The sequence below is a fragment of the Phoenix dactylifera genome, chromosome 9 (assembly GCF_009389715.1).
Source record: "Phoenix dactylifera cultivar Barhee BC4 chromosome 9, palm_55x_up_171113_PBpolish2nd_filt_p, whole genome shotgun sequence".
Classification (NCBI taxonomy): Eukaryota; Viridiplantae; Streptophyta; class Magnoliopsida; order Arecales; family Arecaceae; genus Phoenix; species Phoenix dactylifera.
In genome coordinates this window covers 16,636,899-16,657,387 of record NC_052400.1, presented here as the reverse complement: position 1 = coordinate 16,657,387, position 20,489 = coordinate 16,636,899, and the positions used below count along the sequence as shown (strand labels likewise).

General features: G+C 36.9%; 2 protein-coding genes across 3 annotated transcripts; both read right to left on the bottom strand.

Annotated features, from left to right (window-relative positions):
- Positions 1-459: 459 nt before the first annotated feature.
- On the bottom strand, positions 460-13,844 carry LOC103719949 (CLP protease regulatory subunit CLPX1, mitochondrial-like). Its single transcript, XM_039130214.1, has 15 exons — positions 13,147-13,844; positions 12,506-12,567; positions 12,270-12,370; positions 10,851-10,930; positions 10,168-10,218; positions 8,888-8,962; positions 8,724-8,801; positions 5,537-5,593; positions 3,416-3,486; positions 3,212-3,311; positions 2,990-3,094; positions 2,647-2,709; positions 2,402-2,524; positions 1,693-1,848; positions 460-776 (listed from the first exon to the last, which is right to left on the bottom strand). The coding sequence occupies exons 1-15, from the start codon at positions 13,666-13,668 to the stop codon at positions 705-707; spliced, it is 1,716 nt and encodes a 571-aa protein (XP_038986142.1). The 5' UTR covers positions 13,669-13,844; the 3' UTR covers positions 460-704.
- Positions 13,845-14,266: 422 nt separating this feature from the next.
- LOC103720031 (cyclic pyranopterin monophosphate synthase, mitochondrial) lies at positions 14,267-19,265 on the bottom strand. Of its 2 annotated transcripts, none has more exons than XM_039130213.1 (3): positions 19,063-19,265; positions 18,755-18,857; positions 14,267-15,153 (listed from the first exon to the last, which is right to left on the bottom strand). In XM_039130213.1, the coding sequence occupies exons 2-3, from the start codon at positions 18,845-18,847 to the stop codon at positions 14,584-14,586; spliced, it is 663 nt and encodes a 220-aa protein (XP_038986141.1). In that variant the 5' UTR covers positions 18,848-18,857; positions 19,063-19,265; the 3' UTR covers positions 14,267-14,583. The 2 variants fall into 2 exon arrangements, with proteins under 2 accessions (XP_038986141.1, XP_017696570.1); XM_017841081.3 differs by having other exon boundaries at positions 18,755-18,836; positions 18,920-19,263.
- Between the last annotated feature and the right edge of the window lie 1,224 nt (positions 19,266-20,489).

Genomic DNA, 20,489 nt, shown 5'->3' with positions numbered 1-20,489 from the left:
ATCACCACTCTTCCTGTAAGCCATGGCGTTTTCTGGCAATCATACAATGGAACCATCCAACCAATCCCATTCACGTCCTCTTTTTTATACAAGCCTCCCGGCAGCATCATCCAGATTCAAGCGTATGGGAGAAAACAGGAGCCCGCTTCGCAGGTCGGCAATCAAAGGCTATCCACATCTTCCCATGAATGGCTTTGCTAGGTTAGGTAATGAAGCCGCCCATGGACATGGATAACGAGAATCAATTCTGTTTCTCAACCCGTCATTGCATGAGTCTGTTTCGGAATCTCACCCAGAATTTAAACTGAATTTCTAATTATGATCCAAAACCTGTTAGTCATTCACAATTTCAAGAACTGAAGATAGACCTCTGACTTGTCCCCATCTCAACATGAACCCACACAACCATCTTGTTTCTGGTTCAACCTGTAAAGCAGATTATAAACAACCCGGATTCAATTTTAAATCACAAATATATTTCATTTCTGTAGCCTGTCAAATCCTGAACAGGTCCCAACCAGTTGCCACTGCAAGATGACGGCCAGTCGTTTTTCGAAATAATCGATATCTTATATTGCCATGAAGCATGCATGTTACTATCATTTTTTATATGGGTGAAATGTCACATTTGAATGGGCTGCCAATTCAAATTAAATCAGCATACAGATAAATAAAATTTATGTAAAATACAGTTTCTCAAAGGTTTACATGCCAGCAACTCTGGATGGAAGCTCCAGTTCCACTTCAGAATCTCCCTCGGACCTGTCGAGGGTCGTCTGCAACAAAATAGCAAGCAAAGATGAAGAGTTTAATATTGGAGAGTAACAATCAAAGATGAAGAGATTAATGATGGAGAGGTTTTGTAGATGACAAACATAAGAAGATAAACCATTATGAATGTCCTTGATATTATGAAACTACTGAGCCTCATTAGCAGTGTGGAAGGGAAATCACACCACCTTTATACGAACTTGAATGGATCTTCTAGCTGTCAACTATGATATCCCAATCAAGCAGCCTTTCGCATAACAACGAACAAATAAGCTAGCCTTCAAAGGAAATTCAATGACTAAAGACTAGACTAGAGTACCATATTATTTGTGCAACTCAGTTGCACAATTCCAAGGATGTCGCATTGGAGTTAATTTTATTCTACATGTTGAATTAAACGCAAAGCGCCATTTCAGAACTACAATACCAAACCACAGCACTGGTCAGTCCAATTAAAGAGCCCCTACATCAAGTTGCCATGGCCCAGCATCCCATCAAAACTTCAGATTCAACTGGCTATAAGAACATTACAGTGAACAACCAACAGGAATATGATTTAAAGTTATAATCTAATAAGTGCACATATTTTAAGACATGGACACTTTTAAAAAGCTTCCTGTCATTTAGTGGGACTAGCAAGCATGTCTGTCAGTTATACTAATTGGTGAATAGGGAGGGGTCACACCTATGGATGTTGGGACACTGCAATTTGAGGCTTATATTTAAAGAAAAAGAAAAAAGAAAGGATATTTCTCGGTCATTGTGGATGTCAATTGATCACCAACACATAAGGTATAAGTTCCATGTGCAAGAATACACGGTCGAAAAACAATGCAGAATGTGATAAACATGTTCCTCTGGTACAGTTAGCATTATCCAAAGAAAAAGTAATGTATGTATGATAGAGTTACTGGAACATACTTCTTCTTTCAGATTTTGTTGAGAAAGATAGTGCTCCAATGCTCCTTCACCACAAAGAATTTTAGCTCCACATCCACGTGAGTCTATAGATCCAACAGATTCCTCATCAACCACTACAGCATCTATTTTCTCTTTCCCTGTTCTTTTGTCAGGAATCTACGAAGATGACAAAATTTTGACATATTGGTAACAGTGAAGAGAAGTAAACATTAAATATTAATAAAAAAGAGAATCAACCAAATTCTCTGTTGGTTCATATTGGCCATATCTGCATTAGAACACTAATGAAGAAGATAGTTCCCACAGAAAATGGACACCTTTGTAAGTTGTGACGGCACATACCAAAATTTCACAAATCATTATCGAGGAGCTATATGAATCACATTATTTGCAAGTCTATACAAGATGCCGCAATAGGAAAAAATAAGACATTGGATGTTCCTTCTGCCCTTTTATATATGTAAGTAGATCATAGTACTCCATATATGGTTAATGTTTCAGCACTGAGGAAAGGGTGCATGATTATCATAGAAAGCTATGTTGTTGGATGTGTTGTTTGTGGACTTTTTAAGGGTCATTCATTATTTTTCCCTTCAGATCTGTAAAAGTCATTTTACATGTTAATGCAAGCAAAAAATATTACAAGAACAAAGAAACATAAAAAGAGGTACAAGACATTGAAATAAAGATATCAGAGAGGAGACTGCACCTCATACATTGCTTCTGTCAATATATTCTCCAATATTGATCTCAAACCTCGAGCCCCAGTATCTTTATCCATTGCTTTCTTTGCAATTAGCCGCAAAGCCTTTTCTGTAAAATGCAGCTTAACCTGGAGAACAGGAAAGGGTATCTTAGCTCTTCAGAGACGTCATGCCGAAAAGAGGAAGGGCTACTAGCAGCACGTTATCAGCTTGAATATTTGACACAAAAAATGAAAGATCTGAAACTTACATCATTCATTTGAAACAACTTTATGTATTGTTTTCCGAGGGCATTTTTTGGTTTGGTAAGAACCTAAGACAGAAATTGTAAGAAACCAGTGGTTAGAAGTTAGTCAAGAGAGCTTATCCACTCGTATTCATTTGTGGCTTGAGATATTATGATACACAGAAGCATGATTATGAAGACAATCAACAGCATCTATTGTAGCTGCAGAAAAGAATTTTATCAAGCATAAAACAGATATTCAAAAAATGCAACATAATTTTTATCCTTTTACCTGAGCAAAAAGTAATAAACCAGTAACATCATGTGCATAGGAACAAGGAATGATGTTGCACAAAATGAAGATTACCTCAACAAGTTGATTCTCATTCAGAGCAGATAAACTAACAAGTATCGGAAATCTTCCAACAAATTCTGGTATCAGACCATATGCAATGAGATCACCACTATCGACCTGAACAAAATATTTTTTTTTTCTCATTGAACTTAGCCTGAAATATTTCTAAATAAGCACTAAATCAGGATGTTCCTGAGGGATGCGATCCTTCAACCTATACTGTATTGCACTTACTGATTCTAACAAGGAGGATACCACTGCAGCATTTGTCACACTGCCAGTCTGCATGTTTGCACGTACTGGTGCTCTGAAGCCAATGGAAGAATCATGTCGCCTGGCATGAGATAGAACCATTTTTTTGACTTTCCGGACTTCACAAAGGTCCCAAGGACAATGAATTTAAGCATATAAATCTATATTTCGCAATAGCTATATAACCTTTCTGAGATAGTTTTTTCTAAGCCGACAAAGGCACCTCCACAAACGAAGAGGATATCTTTAGTATCAATCTGCAAAATGACAAGAATTAATAATAAAAGCATCATATATAGACAGTAAATGACATAAAAATTTACAAAGCCTGATGCAAAAGCATTTACTTGTTCCATGAATGCTGAATGCGGCAAAATATCAAACTGGAACATCAAGGATCAAGATCTAGAATGGTTGTTGCAAGCTACAAAGTGTATTTCTCTGATGGGAACAATAATTTTGGTACAACTTCCAGATTCGATCTTCCAAAAAATTTAATGCACGAACAACTACCTAACAATCACATAAAAAATGCAGTAGTAGGTTTCTTTTTTTCCCTCACCATAATTCTATTGCAAAACGAACCAAACCATTTACACTGACTTGTTCTGTTTTCTTCATGGATCATCAAATGAATGAAAACTCTACCAACTAAGATCTGTCGTACCAACAGTACCGTACTAGTAAGGTACTAGTATAGTACCAAGGTTCAGTATATCAGCCAAACTAGTCCGAACCAATCCAAACTAAGCAGAACTGCCCCGTACCACCCTGTTTCGGGCAGTACCTTGACTAGGAGTGAGAAAAAATGTTGGAAGCCTATCTCAGTAGGGGATGTATACTATACCGTACTAAACCGATAATGCATCAGTGTGGTTCTGGGTACCAGTTTGCAGACCTTGATACTACCTTTATCTATCACACATGAAAATAAAAATCTACATATCGTAGCTGCTTATGGAATTGACCTTCTCATCTTTGTTTATATAAAGCAAGGTTTATGTCATAAAATTTGCAAAATTGTACAAAGCAAATTTCAATGCAATATTCTTTTTCTCTATCGAACACGAGACTGATCTTTGAAATTTCACCCAATTATTGTACCGGACTTCAACAATGAGGTGTCTGGATGACCAAGCTTTGCAGATTGAACACGGATGAAACACCTAGCTCTAGTGGTTATTAGACAGAGACAGAGAGACAAACAAATAGAGAGAGAAAGAAAGAGGAAGCTCGTTTTATGCGCACGTGCGTGCATGTGAAGCTAGGATGGAGGGTAGCATAGGGAGAAAGTTCAATTCTCAATCTTAGGTCTATCATAATAATTTATTTGTTAACAAGTGTCAATTTGTTTTGGTTCTCCCAGTCAAGGATTGATTAGCTACAGTGATGAGTGTTCTCTCTTCTATATTTCTCCCTTGCATTTACACAAAAGAAAATTGATTTTTAGTTAAAGGGCTTGAACAAAATGAGCGAAATCTAAGCAATTGTGCTTAGATGAATCAAATTATTGTAACAGAAGATTTACTTTATGATGAAGTAACTTTATGAAATTATTGGCTTCAACAATTACAAATAGTCTAAAGTCAAAATTGCTACATTATCTCCAATAAAATAAGCAAACGATATCCATTTATGAGAAGCATTACTTGAATGTGGATCTGTTTCTGTAATTTTACATTTTAGCTGCAATATTAGCTGCAGTAGTTAAGTTGCATATGGCATTGAAGTTGAATATGGCATTTAAGTTGAATATGGCATTTAAGCTGCAGTAGTTAAGTTGAACGGGCAACTGGGATGATTTGCACTATCGGTTCGAAACTGTTGGATTAAATCTCTAGAAAGGCATACAGACCTGGAATGGCACGATACGGCCAAAGCTGTCGCCAACCGGCATGCTCTCTAATACCGATTCGGCAAACCGTGGTTATATATAAGTTTACACTGCACTCACCACCTTTGAACAGTATGCATGGGTGCTAACCAGCTATCTGAACCAACTCAACCACATTCCAAGACATTGAGAAGTACATGCATTCATTTTGAAGCCCATCAAGGCATCAACTCCCCTAAAGATCTCAGTAGATAAAATAGATCTTGATAAGGACAACAAACTAAATATTTGATTGCTAACAAAGACAGCAATTGTGCAATAAGAACTCTTAAGTAACAAGGCATTCAAATTCAACTCAACAAAGAGGCATATCGAGCATGAATTGAGAGGAACAAAAACTTATTTAATTGTTTATCAGCACAAGGATGATATTTCATATCTTTATAAGTTTTTGACATTGAATAAAAAAATACCTGAATACTATCACCTCTTGGATGCTTCCGAGCTCCTTTCTCAGGCACATTAACAACCTAGTTTAAGAGACAAAATTAAAATCCAAAAGGAAGGAAAATATACCTTAAAGGCTTAAACTATTGTAGCCCCACACCAGAAATAATGAACATTATAGATAATCTTGTATCATGCTAGATACCGCACTTGTAAGTGAACCGAACAAAAAGAGAAGGATGAAGAAAGAAGTCCAGATCTATCAACTAGGCTGAAAAGATAACAAGAGCACACTTGTAGATTGCTAGTGAAGCCAGCATAACACCCTGGTAGTTGAGTTTAATTTCCAACTCGAACTCAATACCCATGCCTACAGTGGCTACCGAAGTTTAGGATTCTTAATGCTCCGTAAATCCCTCATAATTCCTGCAATCAATAAGACTATGATTTAAGTCTGATGCTGTTTAGGAGAGCAAGAATCCAAACGATAGGGAGCTTAATGATATTATATGAACCAAATTCTTGTTGTTAACAAGTGTCTAAATTAGTTTTAGAAAAGACAGTGTTAAGAAACCTATAAAATGATGTTACTTTCATGCTTTGTTTACTCTTCAAAGGATAAGATAGGTTGAAACTCATGACTTCGAATTTGAAAAATGTCCTCCGTCATTTCATGCTTCTGATGTTATGGTGAAAATAAAAGGTCTTCTTAAGGAAAGAACTAGAGCTTATCTCCTTCCAAAATATCCAAAATATAGGAAAATATTAAATTTGCTGGTGATTTTCTCCATATCCTGCACCAGTAAGTCGTCATTTTGTCATTCAATCATTGTCAAACCACGACTTATCCAGTCAGAATGAAGTTCCCCACGCATTCATTCGACAACCTGATTTGTAGGGCGACCTTATACAGATTTCCTCTAAATATTCAAAACTAGAGAATAGACCCCCATGAAATCTCCAATAAAATATTAAATCCTGTAATGTAATCTATATTCAACTAAGAGAATAGATCAAACTCCCTTAAATACCACTTCTATTCCACCACTGCTTTCTTGAATCAAAAGAAAAACATTACATTTATATATCACATTTACAATCACACAAAAATTGATGGAGAAAATAATCAAAAATATCTTCCTGGATCTTATTCTCAAACAAAAGGAAATGCAAGGAGGATCTCAGTCAATGTGGATGTAAATCTCACTGCATATGAACTAAACCTTTACATGAGATTAACAAACATTTTCATATAGCTAGTCTTGGACCAAGCCCTTTGAAACCAGAAGGGCATTCACATTCCATATCACCACTAAAAATGCTGGCCTTCTTTTGAAATAAATTTTAATGCTTGGAAAGATTGTAACCTAGAAGCAACCCTTTGCCAAAGCTCACAAAATCAATGTTAAGTAGCCCATCCAAAGCTGACTAATATTCATGATCAGAATATTAAGGTCACACTTCAATGTAGTTCAACAGAAGTGTTCAAGAACTTATAATTTATGAACCAAAATGATCAACTGTTCGGTATGTAGTAAACCCAGTTTAGCTGACTCTGCCAGGGCGTTCAAGATAACACATCATGAATTGACACCACTGGTCTTTGGTGCCCTTTGTGGCCAGAAAATTTCTGGTAGGATAGAAGGCAAACTGCAAACATCGTTCTATTAGCAAAGCTTGTGTTTACACCAAATCAGACAAGGTACTGGTAATTCAGCATAGAATCAATTTTTTTATGTTTGCAAATACCATACAAGAAATGGTTGAAACTATAATCCTATTTGTACCCCATTTGATAAGACCTAAGCTGAAAGTGACAAAGTGGATACTAATGACAGTGTTGTGTTTGTTTCCATTTTAGGTCAACAGTATTGGTGTAATGGACATAAAAGAGAATGGATGACTGTGATCTCCCTAATGATCACAGATTTTCTCTATTATGTATGTGATTCATAAACAGATAACTTTTGCTATTCTCTATTATGTATATGATTCATAAACAGATAACTTTTGCTGGGCGGAGGAAGCTGTGTTGGTGGAAGGAGAGGATAGAAATGACCTGATAGCCACCAGCCTGTGAGGACTTACATAAAGAGTTCTAAATCCAGCCTCATTGGCTAGGGCTGTCAAAAGAGAATTGTTTGTGAGTAGCTCTTGTTCAGATCAAATTTGGTGTGCTTAAATAGTAAATGAACCAATCTAAAGCTAGCTTGTCAGGTTCAAGCTCTGTTTAATTATGTTCAAAGTAGGAACAAATCAATAATCAATATATGATATTTGTTATAAACTATATTTATATCATAATTACTAAAACTTATGTGATTTGCTTATAAAAGAATGTACTCCAATCCTCATATTGAGATATAATGGTGGAAATTAGCTCAAGGAATACATATGAAAGCGTTGAGGGACCTTCAGTTCCCACTAGATCTCCTAAATGGGCTGTTTTGAGCAAAGTTTAACTGCAAAATGAGCTGCCCTTGAGTTAGGCTTGACTCGCTCGAGCTCTGCTCTTTTACCCTTTAAGCATGGCTGGCTTCAGATGTTTTCTAATTATATTTGCAGTAAGATGGTCTATCTTCAATTAGTGATGCCTTGTAGGAGCTCTACTGTTGTTTATGATTCAGTTTTCAGGTAAGCTAGACATTTTCTTTAGATAACTATGTCCAATTTATGCATATGAGTTATCAATTTGGAGCTGACTAAAATTACCTTTACTTTTGTTTTATGAGTTCATCTTGTTAAATCAATATGACACCTGAAATTGAAGCAAATTCTAAGCAAAAGATGAGGTCAGAACTCAGCAATAAGCAGAAATAGTAGTTGAAAAGAACCAAGAAATCCTGACGTCCTAGTAGGTAATCTTGGCATCCAAATTTAATTTCCTGAATTCCTGGTCTTTGAGAAGTTCTAATAATTAGAACCAAAGATTTGCCCACTTTAAAGTCCTTTTAATTACTTGTTTCTCAAGTAGCAGTGTGGTTGAGGCAGCACCACAGAACTTGCAAATGTAGAGATCATAAACCATGCAGGTAGGGGTGAAACCCTAACATCAGATCAAAAGAATGTTTTTATCGACAAGAACAATTTTGCTTCTATTTTCAGAGTCTTGTATAATCAGTAATACATGAAAAATTCAGTAAATCAACTTTTGAGAAGATCGTAAGCGAAAGATTGCAACATGTGCATTCAAATAAGTGTTCAGATGCTCACTGTTCCTTCAAGCATTTTCAATAATGCCTGTTGAACACCTTCGCCAGACACATCCCTGCTAATATTGAGGCTCTCAGCCTGCCCAAGTTAAAAGTTAAGTTCTTTAGTGCAAAGAAAACACATGGAATAATTGTAACATGCATTTCAACTAGATTAACAGAAACCTTCTTGGTGATCTTATCAACTTCATCAATGTAGACAATGCCCTGCTGTGCAGCCGCTACATTGAAGTCAGCAGCCTGACATAACAACAAGTCAGATTGGTAATGCATAATCTATAGATTAAAAGATCTAGTGGTTGTTTTGAAAATGTCTGCTGGCACATTCATTGCATAGTCTGCCTAGTTGACATGAACTAAACCATCAACTAATGAACCCCCCGAGCTAAAAAAAAAAAGAAAAAAGGAAAATAGAGCTTGAGTTATGTAAATTCAGGGTATACAAACCTAGTCTGAAAGCAATGAAGAACATATAACCAAGTGAATCCAAATTAAAGAATTAGATTTGCCAAGTCTTGAGCAAGTAGCCACAAGGCGCCTACCGGAAAAAAATCTACCCTTGCATTTCTTGCATATTATAGTAAACTCTACCTACCTAGCTGAAGCACATCACAAGAAAGATTATTATGCTTCTTTGCTCGAGGTTACTCTGAAATATTTCCATGTTCAAGTACTATATGATTTACCCAGGAATAAGAGCGCTCTAGTGGGGCAAACACCCTTTTCCCCATTATGAACAAAAACTCAGAGGTTCAAGTACTTAAATGTAATGTTTACTAGCTGAAGTTGCAGAGTCTCTACTAGTACAATTGATACATTTGGAAACTGTGGAAAAACTGGAAATAGCAGTTAAATAAGGGGCGTGAAGCTAGAGCAAGATGTAGAAATGAAATATATTGGACAGCAATGGATTTGCTGCCCAGAGCTAACGACACAAATAAATGATCTAACAATACGATGAAGGGCAAAATCCTTAGAATGCAATTCAGGAAAAAAAAATCACCACCAAGCCAATACATCTATACCCCCTCCCCTATCCTCAACAAAGAAAAAAGAAAAAAAAAAGAGGATTTCTAACATGCATATCCCAATACAACTCAGCACAATATTCGAAAGGACATTGTATGACAGTTGTCTCAAACATCAACCTATGTCCTAAAACCCCAGGCAGCAAGGACGCCATAATTGACCTTTGTTAAGTTATGCAGTTTGAGTGCAAATAAAGTAACATACATCAAGCTTGAAATAGCAATATTTCTCAATGATCAGAGAGTTGTTGCCGGTCAGATCAGCAAAGGTGCAAACAAAACTCAACAAGTACAGTAATATAAATGAAAGTATCAGTTATAAGCAAATTCACCAGTAAAGAATTAATCACATGATTAAAGGAAAAAAGTAAAGGATTTATATTAAAGATGCTGTCGCATGATAGGCTTGACAAGTACCACTAGAAGCTTGTATAATACAGATTCCACATCTTCACCAACATATCCTGCCTGCACATAGCAATATATCAGTCATTCAAACAGCTGATTGAGCAAGTTTAGCTGTGAGAACAGAACAAAATCTAGAACATCCATTTCTACAACAAAATGTTTCATGTTTTACAAGTAATAATTGAGAGAACATCTTGCATAGGAAAGGCATTGGATAAAGCAATAAGAATTCTAATGCCAAACTTCATGCCAAAATTCAGTTATATTGACAAAGTGATGCATGACTGGAATATCATAAGATACAAGATTCCCACTTATCCTATATTCACATCAAATTTTTCCTAAAGATTATTACAATCCAGAATAAACAAGTACATCCAAAATCAATGAAGGAAAAAAGGATGCAACATGTCGAAAAGATAGTCATTATTTTTTTAGCATTTGTATTAATTATGCTGTAAAAAATTGTTCCATAATAAACACCTGATTTCCTGCAAGAAAGACAGAAGAGGGTGCAAAACGATGTTATCTACAAAGACAAACTGACGGTCAAATAAAGTCAGAATAACAATTATTGAAGCCAAGGAAACACAAGAATAGCATATCCATATAAGTGTTTTCATTAGTTCTGTCATAGTGCTAAATGACAATAGAAATATGGTATCAGACTCTTATATGATATGGAAAATTACCTGAGTGAGAGTAGTTGCGTCAGCTATTACAAAGGGTACATTCACAAATCGAGCCAATGTTTTTGCTAGTAATGTTTTCCCTGTCTTTGAAGAAATGTCACAAGGATATAAGTGAAAAACAAGCATACAGGACTGCGACAAGTATGTCTCTCATTATTCTCTCAAAATCAGAGAAGTGAATACAGCATAAAACAACTTCAACTTATGTCTTTACATATTTACACCTTTTCAAATAATGCAATATCATTGTAAGACAATATACAGATTTGATACATTAAAAAAACTAATTGTGTAAGAAACCAGAGATAGGTTACCAGTGAGAATTAGTCTAGTAATAGTTCCGTGAATGTTGTTCATGTACAACATTACCTCAATGTCATTTCCATGGAACAGAATAATGCAGGCTAAGAGGCAATGCAACCCCCCCCCCCCCCCCACATGAAAAACAAAAAAAAGGAAAAAAAAATCATATACAAACCGAGGATCCAATATGTCAGATTTTCAAGTGAGGAAATGGAAGGTCTCGGCAGTTATCCAATAAGGAGATTCTTGGTGCATTTAGTAATAGAGTGATTGAAGATTAGCTCCGATTTATCCCATTCTGTTTCTTAATATCCATTTACCAATTGACAGGAAATAAATTTGGTGTCCCTATATTATAACTGGATCTGAAATTAATCAAAATCTAGGTAGAGACTGGCTCTTCTCAGTGGTTTGGCTTCATCTCTACGTTATACAAAAAGGAAGAACAGATTGCGAGTGTCATAGACTGAAAACAATCTTGGTCCTTGAATAGATATAAAGTTACTTCCAATTTTCTGTGGATGAGAGGAACAAACAATTGGGAGACTGGTCGAGAGTTAATCCAAGCGAAATCATATTTTGCATTTCTGATTGAAAATAAATCTTGACAAAATCAAAAGCTTTTCAGGATGAAGAAATTAAGTGAGAAAGAGAAACAACAACGTTTGCAGTAGATGGACCATGATACTCCAAGTCTCCAGCATGCAATATAAATCTTTGATCCTAATGGAGTTTCATTATTAGAGCATGTTAAGGCTCATTCTAATTCCAATTCACGAGGCTAAGATTAGATTGAAACAAAATTGGTTTTCTGGTTTATAGAATAAAACAGATTGTTCAATATATTTACATTTAAGGGTAGTGTTAGTTGAAGCCAAAATGCAGAGGAAGTAATTCCCAACTCTATACTTAAAAGATTCAAATGTTTATCCTAGTAATAAACATTCAAACATGGCTAGCAATATGAGGTGATCTGATCCAAAAGCCAGACAAGGACAACCTAAGGTGTCAAAGGATCTTGATAGATTAGCTAACTGTAACATAGTTAGCATGGTCATTAGCATACCAACTCAAATAAATACTAAAACATGATAACACAACAGCAGATTTAGACACCTGAGCCTGTTGGACCCATTAAAAGAATGTTGCTTTTCTCAAGTTCCACCATATCAGAGTCAGTTGTACTAGCTTCATTTTCGTTGGAATTATCCATGGACCTAAGATTCAGCATGATGAAGATAATTCAATCATAAAAGGCCCAAGAAATCGATTCACAATCTACCAAACAGATAAGAAAAACCAAGATCATGTTCCTGCAATACAAAATGTACTAAGAATGGTGAGAATCTAACCCTTCTGATAAGGACTCGTAGTAGATCCTCTTATAATGATTGTATACTGCAACAGAGAGTACCTGCAGGGAACAATTATGGTCATATAATTTTTATTAAAAGTTCACTCATGCATGACACAACTTCAATGTAATAAATAATGACCAGGTGACTTTATGTTTCATGTTTGGGGATCCATGATCATTAACAAATTTAATGCAATAAATGACATAACGATCCAAAGAAAAGCAATCGGTCTTCCCAAGTACAAGACAGGGCAAAAGCCAGGAAGGGAAATTCTTCCAAATTCACGGTAATGCCGACCCTTGTCTGTGACTGTGACCTTTGTCTGCCTCTCAGGACTAGGACTAGGACAGGAATAAAAGATCTAAAATACAAACATCCAGTCATGAAGCCCGTCAAAAGTCCATTAAACATCAGATTAAATTCGTCTGGAGGAGTTCATAACGATCAATTTTAAATTTTCGTCCAAGAATTCTAGCGACTAGTGCAGAAATTATAATAGAAAAACATGAAACACAAAATAACACATAAAACATCAAATTAAATTGCTCAAGAGTCTGAAGGAGCTGCACAATGATCGATTTTAGATTTTTTTATACAAGAACACTACCTCTATCAAAATATTCGAAAAATTTTACCTTCTTTGCGTGCTCCTGCCCGATCACAAACTTGTCGAGACCTCGGCAGATCTCCTTGGGGGTCGGGAACTTGTTCCCAAGACTGGAACCGCCCCAATACGCCTCCTTCGAGCCAGACCCGCCGCCACCGCCTCCAGCCCCGGAGCCCCCTCCCCCTCCACCTCCTCCTCCAACCTTAATTAAATTAATCCGGCCCAGGCTCGCCGAGTGGACGGAGGCCCCGGAATCCCCGGGCTGCTGCCAGATCTCAGGGGGCTCCCCGGTGGACCGCCCGGTGGTCTCCGGCCAGGGCGCGGCACGGACGAGGGCGCCCCGGTCGATGAGGTGGCCCTGGAGGGAGACCAGCTCAAGGGGGCGGAAGAACCGGGGGGCCCGGGACCAGAAGTCGTCCCACCGCCGACGATACTTCCTATGTACATCGGAGATCCTGCCAACGTGCATCCTGCGGGAGGAGACGTACACCGAATGGACGGCCGCCGTCGCGGCCGCCCCGACGGTCCTCGATCTCACGGCCGCAGACATCGAGGGAGAGAGAGAAGGGAGGGAAACAAGAAAAGGATGAAAATTTCATCGGCGATTCGAGCCAATGGGTTTTATTTCACCAGTTCCTTATTGATTACGGTTTCATATCTGTCGAGCGAAAAAATTAATTTCTATCCTATAATTCTAGGTTATTTAATTTTTAATTCCTGGACTCCGCACCCAGATCCAGATAAACCGTGTGCTTATCTAATCTAACATCTCTAATATATATATATATATACACATATATATATATATATATATATAATTTTAAAAAATAAATAAAGTTTTTATTTAACATGTTTCTTGAGCAAAATATAATAGTATTGTTGGCCTGAAAATTCTTCCACTAGAAGTGTCGGATGGCATGATCATCGCTCAGCAGACTCCTCCGTGTGCATACCACTAGCACCGGAGAGCCGTAAAAAAAGACTAGGACGAAGGAGGGCCGGTGGCGCATTACTGCATTCATGAAAAATGCTTTGAGACTACCCAATCATTCCCACCTTGCCGCCGAGACTATTTGCAACAATGCCAAACAACCTATTTGGATACATTAAACAGTCATAAGGTAGTATTCTCAAAGACTATTCTCCTGTAGCAGGGAGAGCATTCAAGGAAATCTATAATTTCTTTGGCGATCTTCTCAAAGATTACAAACATGCTGTAATTTTTTTTCCCATCACAACAGCATTCTAATGAGTTGCTGGAGGATTTCGGAAATGTGAATGAAAAATGGCAGAGATAATCTTGACTCACTAAACATGACTTAGCTATTAATAGGGAAACAGCGTTCCCGTTTAATGTAACGGGCATTATGCCTTAATGTAAAATTCATGCCATACGATGGTACATAACTTTCATTTCTCTCATCCTCAAACACAAAAAGATGGTGACCAACAAGACAGTTAATCACTATCTTCTGGACCAGTCCCCACTCTTTCCTCCGGTCTTACGTTCCAGATGAATTTCGGTGATAGAAATGTCCTTCGAAGCAGCTTTGCACATGTCGTATACTGTGAGGCCAGCAACAGCCACCGCCGTCATTGCTTCCATCTCCACACCTGTCTTCCCTGTTGTTGCAGCTTCCCCTTCTATCTCCACACTGAAGTCTTTCTCATTAAGTGCAAGATCAACACGAATATGGGTAAGGCTGATGTTGTGGCACAATGGGATGAGGCTGCTTGTCTGCTTTGCTCCATTAATTCCAGCAATCTTTGCCACATTCAGCACATCTCCTTTTGCTACCTGGTTAGAAGCAACCAAATGAAATGCCTTTTGGCCTAGAAGAACTTTGCAAGCAGCCACAGCGACTCTTTTGCTATCTTCTTTTGAGGAAACATCCACCATCCTGGCCTGCCCACTACCATCAACATGACTGAGACCTTGATGGCTTTCACCAGATCCGGTGGGAATGAAATGAGACTCTTGAGAAGCACTTGAACTGAAACCATCTGGAGGTTCACCAAAGATTGATTTCATTTCCTGAATATGCGAATGCAGTTGAGAATGTCACAAGAATCTGGTAGTAAATCCAGTAAGATGATAGAAGGACATAAATGTGCATATATGTGGTTAGTAGCCAAGCTGAACCAAGTAAGTTTTATAATTCAAACTAATTCATCAATTGATCTAAAAACATTGCTATTTTTGTGTAACCAATCAATGATAATGTTTTATCAATAAGCAAGGTCTCCTGTCCTAATGTGAGAACACGACGAGACTAAAATCATCATATTTAACACTGTCATTGGCTCTGTACTAGACTACTGTGAGAGTTTAGTTCATTTGTTCTTCAAATACTTAGATGGTTATATTTGTTAATTAGCTATTACTTGATTACAGTCTTAAATTGCTTAGAACATGCACGCTTGGAGAAGAGAATTGTTACCCTATACACATGGGATGAGTTTTTGACAGATAGAATAGCCATAGAGATGTGCACCCACTAAATAATAGGTATAAAAAGAAATTACTGCAAATCTTATATTTTTACAAATCTAATGTAATGAAAACTATCGCAAACATCAAAAGAGATCCAAGGGAGAACTTGTAAAGTAACAAGGCATGTATGCACACATAAGAAAAAAAAGAAAAGAAAAAAGAAAGATAGCCAGTGACTTTTCATCGATAATGTGCTAAAATGTAAAGAATTCTAATATATCAATGGATGTAGCAGTCATTCACAAGCAAAATGCTAGATTGCATGTGATATTAGACGTTACTAGGTGATGATCATTTCTCTTGGACAGTGGATCACTCAGAGAATAGTCAGTCATGAGAAGTTAAATAGAGTGCAGCGTTGATAATTGAATAAGCATGCCAAGTACTGAGGCACAAAAACATGCTAACAGGGGTTTTTAAACTTGAAGAAGCACATAAGAAAGCATAATAACCAACCCCACCCCCCCACCCTAATGCTTAAAAAAGCAATTTCCCTAGTAAGATGGATATTGCATGCAGCAAGAGATGAGAATAACATGAACTCACAGAAGCAGTTAGGTCCCTCAAAACAGATGCAGGGCTCTTAAGAACCAGCTACTCTAGGACAAGGGATGCCAGTTGCCACTATGTGCTAATGGTAGGGCAACCAAGGTGTATGCAAGAAACTAAAAAGGTATTGGGCCTACGACTCTTTCACAATCTTGGAAAATGAAGAAAACTATCACAAATAAGGTAAAATAGTAGTTTAAGAGGAGCAACGGGGAAACTTGGCCATAATGGTAGTGGAGTACATGATGGCTTTCATTTAGTGGAATCCACGAGCAGGTCTCATACACTAAAATCAAAGGAATAGCTTCCAAACCAGGAGCAACAACCTAGAAAGGGAAAAGGATATGTTATTACAGTGGGTTAAAAGGTTAAAATAATTCTCAAATGAGATTTGAATGGGGATATTGCTGGCTATTGTTTAGGACACTGAAGATGGAGGATTGACAAATTATTGTCCATGACCCATAAATATGATAAATGGATGATCAAGATCAGGCCTACAAATCTAAAATTCCACAAGGAAATAGGGAGAAAGAAGAGAGGTTTAAGGAGGCCCAACAGAGCAACAAGTGGCTAAACAAGAAGGACGCAATTTAATCAAGTTTTATAATGTTGGGATCAGCCAGAAATAGGGGTTGCTAGAGAGGAAAAGAACTGCTGCCCTCATGGGAGGCTTCACTCACCTTGATAATCATCGAAAAGGTATAATTGTTCCTTGGTAGCAGCTGGAGGGTGAGACATAAAAGAAAAGGGAAAAAACAGGTGAACTAGTCACCCGACTAAAATTTTCCATAGGAAACCCTCAAAGTCCAGCATCCTTCTAGCAATCTAAGAAGGATTTAAAGATCTGTATAAATGCAATAAGAAGTTTCAACATTCAACAGCCTTTGTTGCAACCATTGGCATCAAGCTCAGGCAATAGACAGGAATATTCTCACAGCAAAGATCCAATCCATCACGTACGAATGGTCAAGTCTCATAAGTCTTTGAAGCTTTGCATTGGAGTTGTATCAGTGCTTATAAGGCTATAATACAGTTGTAGGACTTCCATCCATTGAACTTGAGACCATAATAGGTGTATATGCATGAATATAATATGCACAACTACCTGTGTACACTCTTGCATAGGAAATCATAGGGAGTATATATCAATATATAGCTAATTGAACATGTATGTGTCATAATAGACATACAAAGTTGTAAAGCTATCACATATTGTGGTTCCTAGACACTTGCATCTGGGACTACAAAACCGTATTGGATACATATCTAAGTCGTATATATATATATATATATATATATATGACACTTGGATACTTATTAAGTTATGTGGTTGCCTCTTTTAAAAATTAGCGGATGGTTTAGCTCTTCCAACAACAAGTTAGACCCTCCATTTTCATGTTAGAAGTAAGTACTCATTCTTTCTAATAATTGGCCAAGGATGTCGGCATTGGAATAACTTTGCCAAATATTATCTTATATTTTGAAGTTAATTGGAAAGTTTGAACAAACAAATTTTTCTTAATATTTCTTTTTAATGTCTAAACAAATACAATATATAATTTAGTTAAATTATAAATTATCTTATGTATCCCAATCTTCTTTTTCCCTCTTGCCAAGTCAAAAACTTAGATACATGTCCAAATCTGATTCTCAAATCCATGTCTGCGCAACTATGATCATATAACTATCTCTAATAGGTCAAAATGTACGATCATATAAAGGGTCTAGGATTCTCGTCAGGAAAAAAAAAAATAGAGGGTCTATAATGCAAGACTGTAAGTAGAAAAAAAAACAGCTGGGTTGAATTTGTGATATATAACAATAAGGCTAGAAATGAATATGGTTACTAGAGATACAGTTTTCTGCTACAACAAAAATGATAATCTGCAGACTTATGTCATCTCTCATCTAACTGTCAGGGATCATCTACAAGATAGCAGCTTGTCTGGCCGCAAGTCTCTTTAGAGAAACATCTTTAGAATATTGCATCTCTACCTTGTACCCAATGAATATGGTTACTTGAGATATAGTTTTCTGCTACAACAAAAACGCTAATCTGCATACTTTTGTCATCTCTCATCTAACTGCTGGGGATCATCTACAAGAGAGCAGCTTGTCTAGCTGCAAGTCTCTTTAGAGAATCATCTTTAGTTCTTCACAATACTGCATCCCTACCTTGTACCTGTCATATAATGCCTCACAATGGTCTTCCAGAGTATAAATACTAATTGCTTTTGCCTAAATATCAGCACTGGCCAGCACCAATATTATCGCTAGTACTAAGTGATTGCAGGAATGCTTCGACAAAGTTCCCAGAACTCATCCACAATCAAATACAACATGACAAAAATACATACATACATGAAACTCCTTATAAATTACATGTATAATGTGAAACTGGATACCGGATTCTATCATCATTGAGATATGGGAGAGGAAAGATCATGCTTCGATTTTTTCCGACAGGAAAGCAGAATCCAAATATGATATCACAAATTTGACATTAATGATCAAGACATCTTAAGACGATAAAAATTAATTCAATGGACAAGTACAATATTCACACAAATGAAAAAATAACGAGATTTACCTTATTGAGCTCGGATATTGCAAGATCATAACTACTATTACTGATGAAGCGTCTCCCTAGAGAATGATGGACTCTCAGTTGCCTAAGCAGCATCGATGGCAGAGAAAAAAATTACCCAATTGGACAATCTAAGTAAAATTAGATGCTGCAAGAAGAATACTCAACTAAGTCGCACAAATACTCGAAACGGCAATAACAAAATCTATCTAGCTTCCAACAATGCTCTATTAGATTTAGAGAGAGAGAGAGAGAGAGAGAGAGAGAGAGAGATCGCTCTCCGCCAAATTGGGTGGACGGAATCCTGCCGAACACCGGGGGAGACCAAAACGAGGCCGGCCTTGCCGGAGGATCTGGGAAGCGGAACGGGTGGGAGGGAAGGGTTTGGACTTTGGACTGATGCGGGGATGGGGGACGATGGCTTTTTCTAGATCGCAGGCACCTGCGAAACCCCCAAGCATCGCACAACCCTAACGACGGAGATACGATGGCTCAGATCCAACCTGATTGATGCGGACCCTAACCCGATCCCCTAGTTTATCTCATTCTGGGTTCGTGCAGTTTTCATTACCTTTATAAGGTGGCGATGGATTGAGGTTAATCGGTTTAGGGATTTTACTTAACAGACATGGGTTAATCGGTTGAGGTTGTCGTTTAAATGATAAATATTTTTCTTAGGAATGCAAAAAGAAAAGAAAAAAAAAATTGATATTTCCACTGCAACATCCTTGCTCCCATCACAAAATAGTCTTGGGGAAGGAATTAGTTGATGACTAGATTGTTTATATCTGCAATATCACCAGAATTCTAGTGGAAAAATTTTAATGAATTGAAATTTTATACTTGATCTAGAATATTTGAAGTGTGTGTTGTTCATAATTGATTTATAAGCTTGCTACTAAGCCATTATGTAGCACATCCATCTATTATTTTTTGATTCCTAAATTTTATCTCTAGAAACCAATTACTTTGGATATTTTCGGCGATGTCTTCATGTGATAGTTTTCCTCCATATCCATTTATAATAATCAAAACATAAAATGGGAGTTTGATGGGTATCTCCGACAAAAAAAAAGTTAATGTATTGTTTGATTACACCGTATTGACAATCAAAATATTGTCAACCCACCGAGCTTGAATTTGATCAATTTCAATATCCATGCCTATTTTGCATGTGATTAACCTTCACTGGCACTCTTTTTATAATGTGAATTAATTTTTTTCTATACAACCTGATAGCACACTTCTTTCTTTTTATGAGGCTCTTATCATAGTTTCCCTCTATTAAAAGGACTAGATTGTGGAACTTGCACTACATTATAGAGGGTCTTCATTAGGAACTTGTAACTTGGGCTCAGTACTTGTATATTTGTTAAACAAGTGTAATTTGTCAGTAGTATCTATTTTGTCCAACATGATCCTTTAATTGGTACTTGAGCTAAATTGGTGAGAAAGTTTAATTCAGAACATAGCAAAAAATATAAATTATGCTCACATATACACACGTCGAGATTAAGACTCGCCCCAGATCGAATGCATGCAACATGATTAAGCCCAAATTGCAAATAAGTAGAGAGATGTTATGTATTATATGATATTTCAATTATAATTCACAATTTTTAAAAAAATCATGTTTTCAATTAAATATTTATATGTTCTAGATAAAGATTATAAAACCCAACTATGAGGTGAGAATGAAGCTTAGCTAAAAGTAGATATGAAATCCATACAAATCATT

What these genes read in the sequence shown, in the direction of transcription:
- LOC103719949 (XM_039130214.1), bottom strand. Translation starts at nt 13,668, where the DNA reads ATGTCTGCGGCCGTGAGATCGAGGACCGTCGGGGCGGCCGCGACGGCG. An exon ending in ACGCAACTACTCTCACTCAG is followed by an intron (nt 10,219 to 10,850) that starts GTAATTTTCCAT and finishes TGCTATGTGCAG; the next exon opens with GCAGGATATGTTGGTGAAGA. An exon ending in TTGATAAGATCACCAAGAAG is followed by an intron (nt 8,802 to 8,887) that starts GTTTCTGTTAAT and finishes TAACTTGGGCAG; the next exon opens with GCTGAGAGCCTCAATATTAG.
- LOC103720031 (XM_039130213.1), bottom strand. Translation starts at nt 18,847, where the DNA reads ATGCTGCTTAGGCAACTGAGAGTCCATCATTCTCTAGGGAGACGCTTC. An exon ending in CAATATCCGAGCTCAATAAG is followed by an intron (nt 15,154 to 18,754) that starts GTAAATCTCGTT and finishes TCGCATATTCAG; the next exon opens with GAAATGAAATCAATCTTTGG.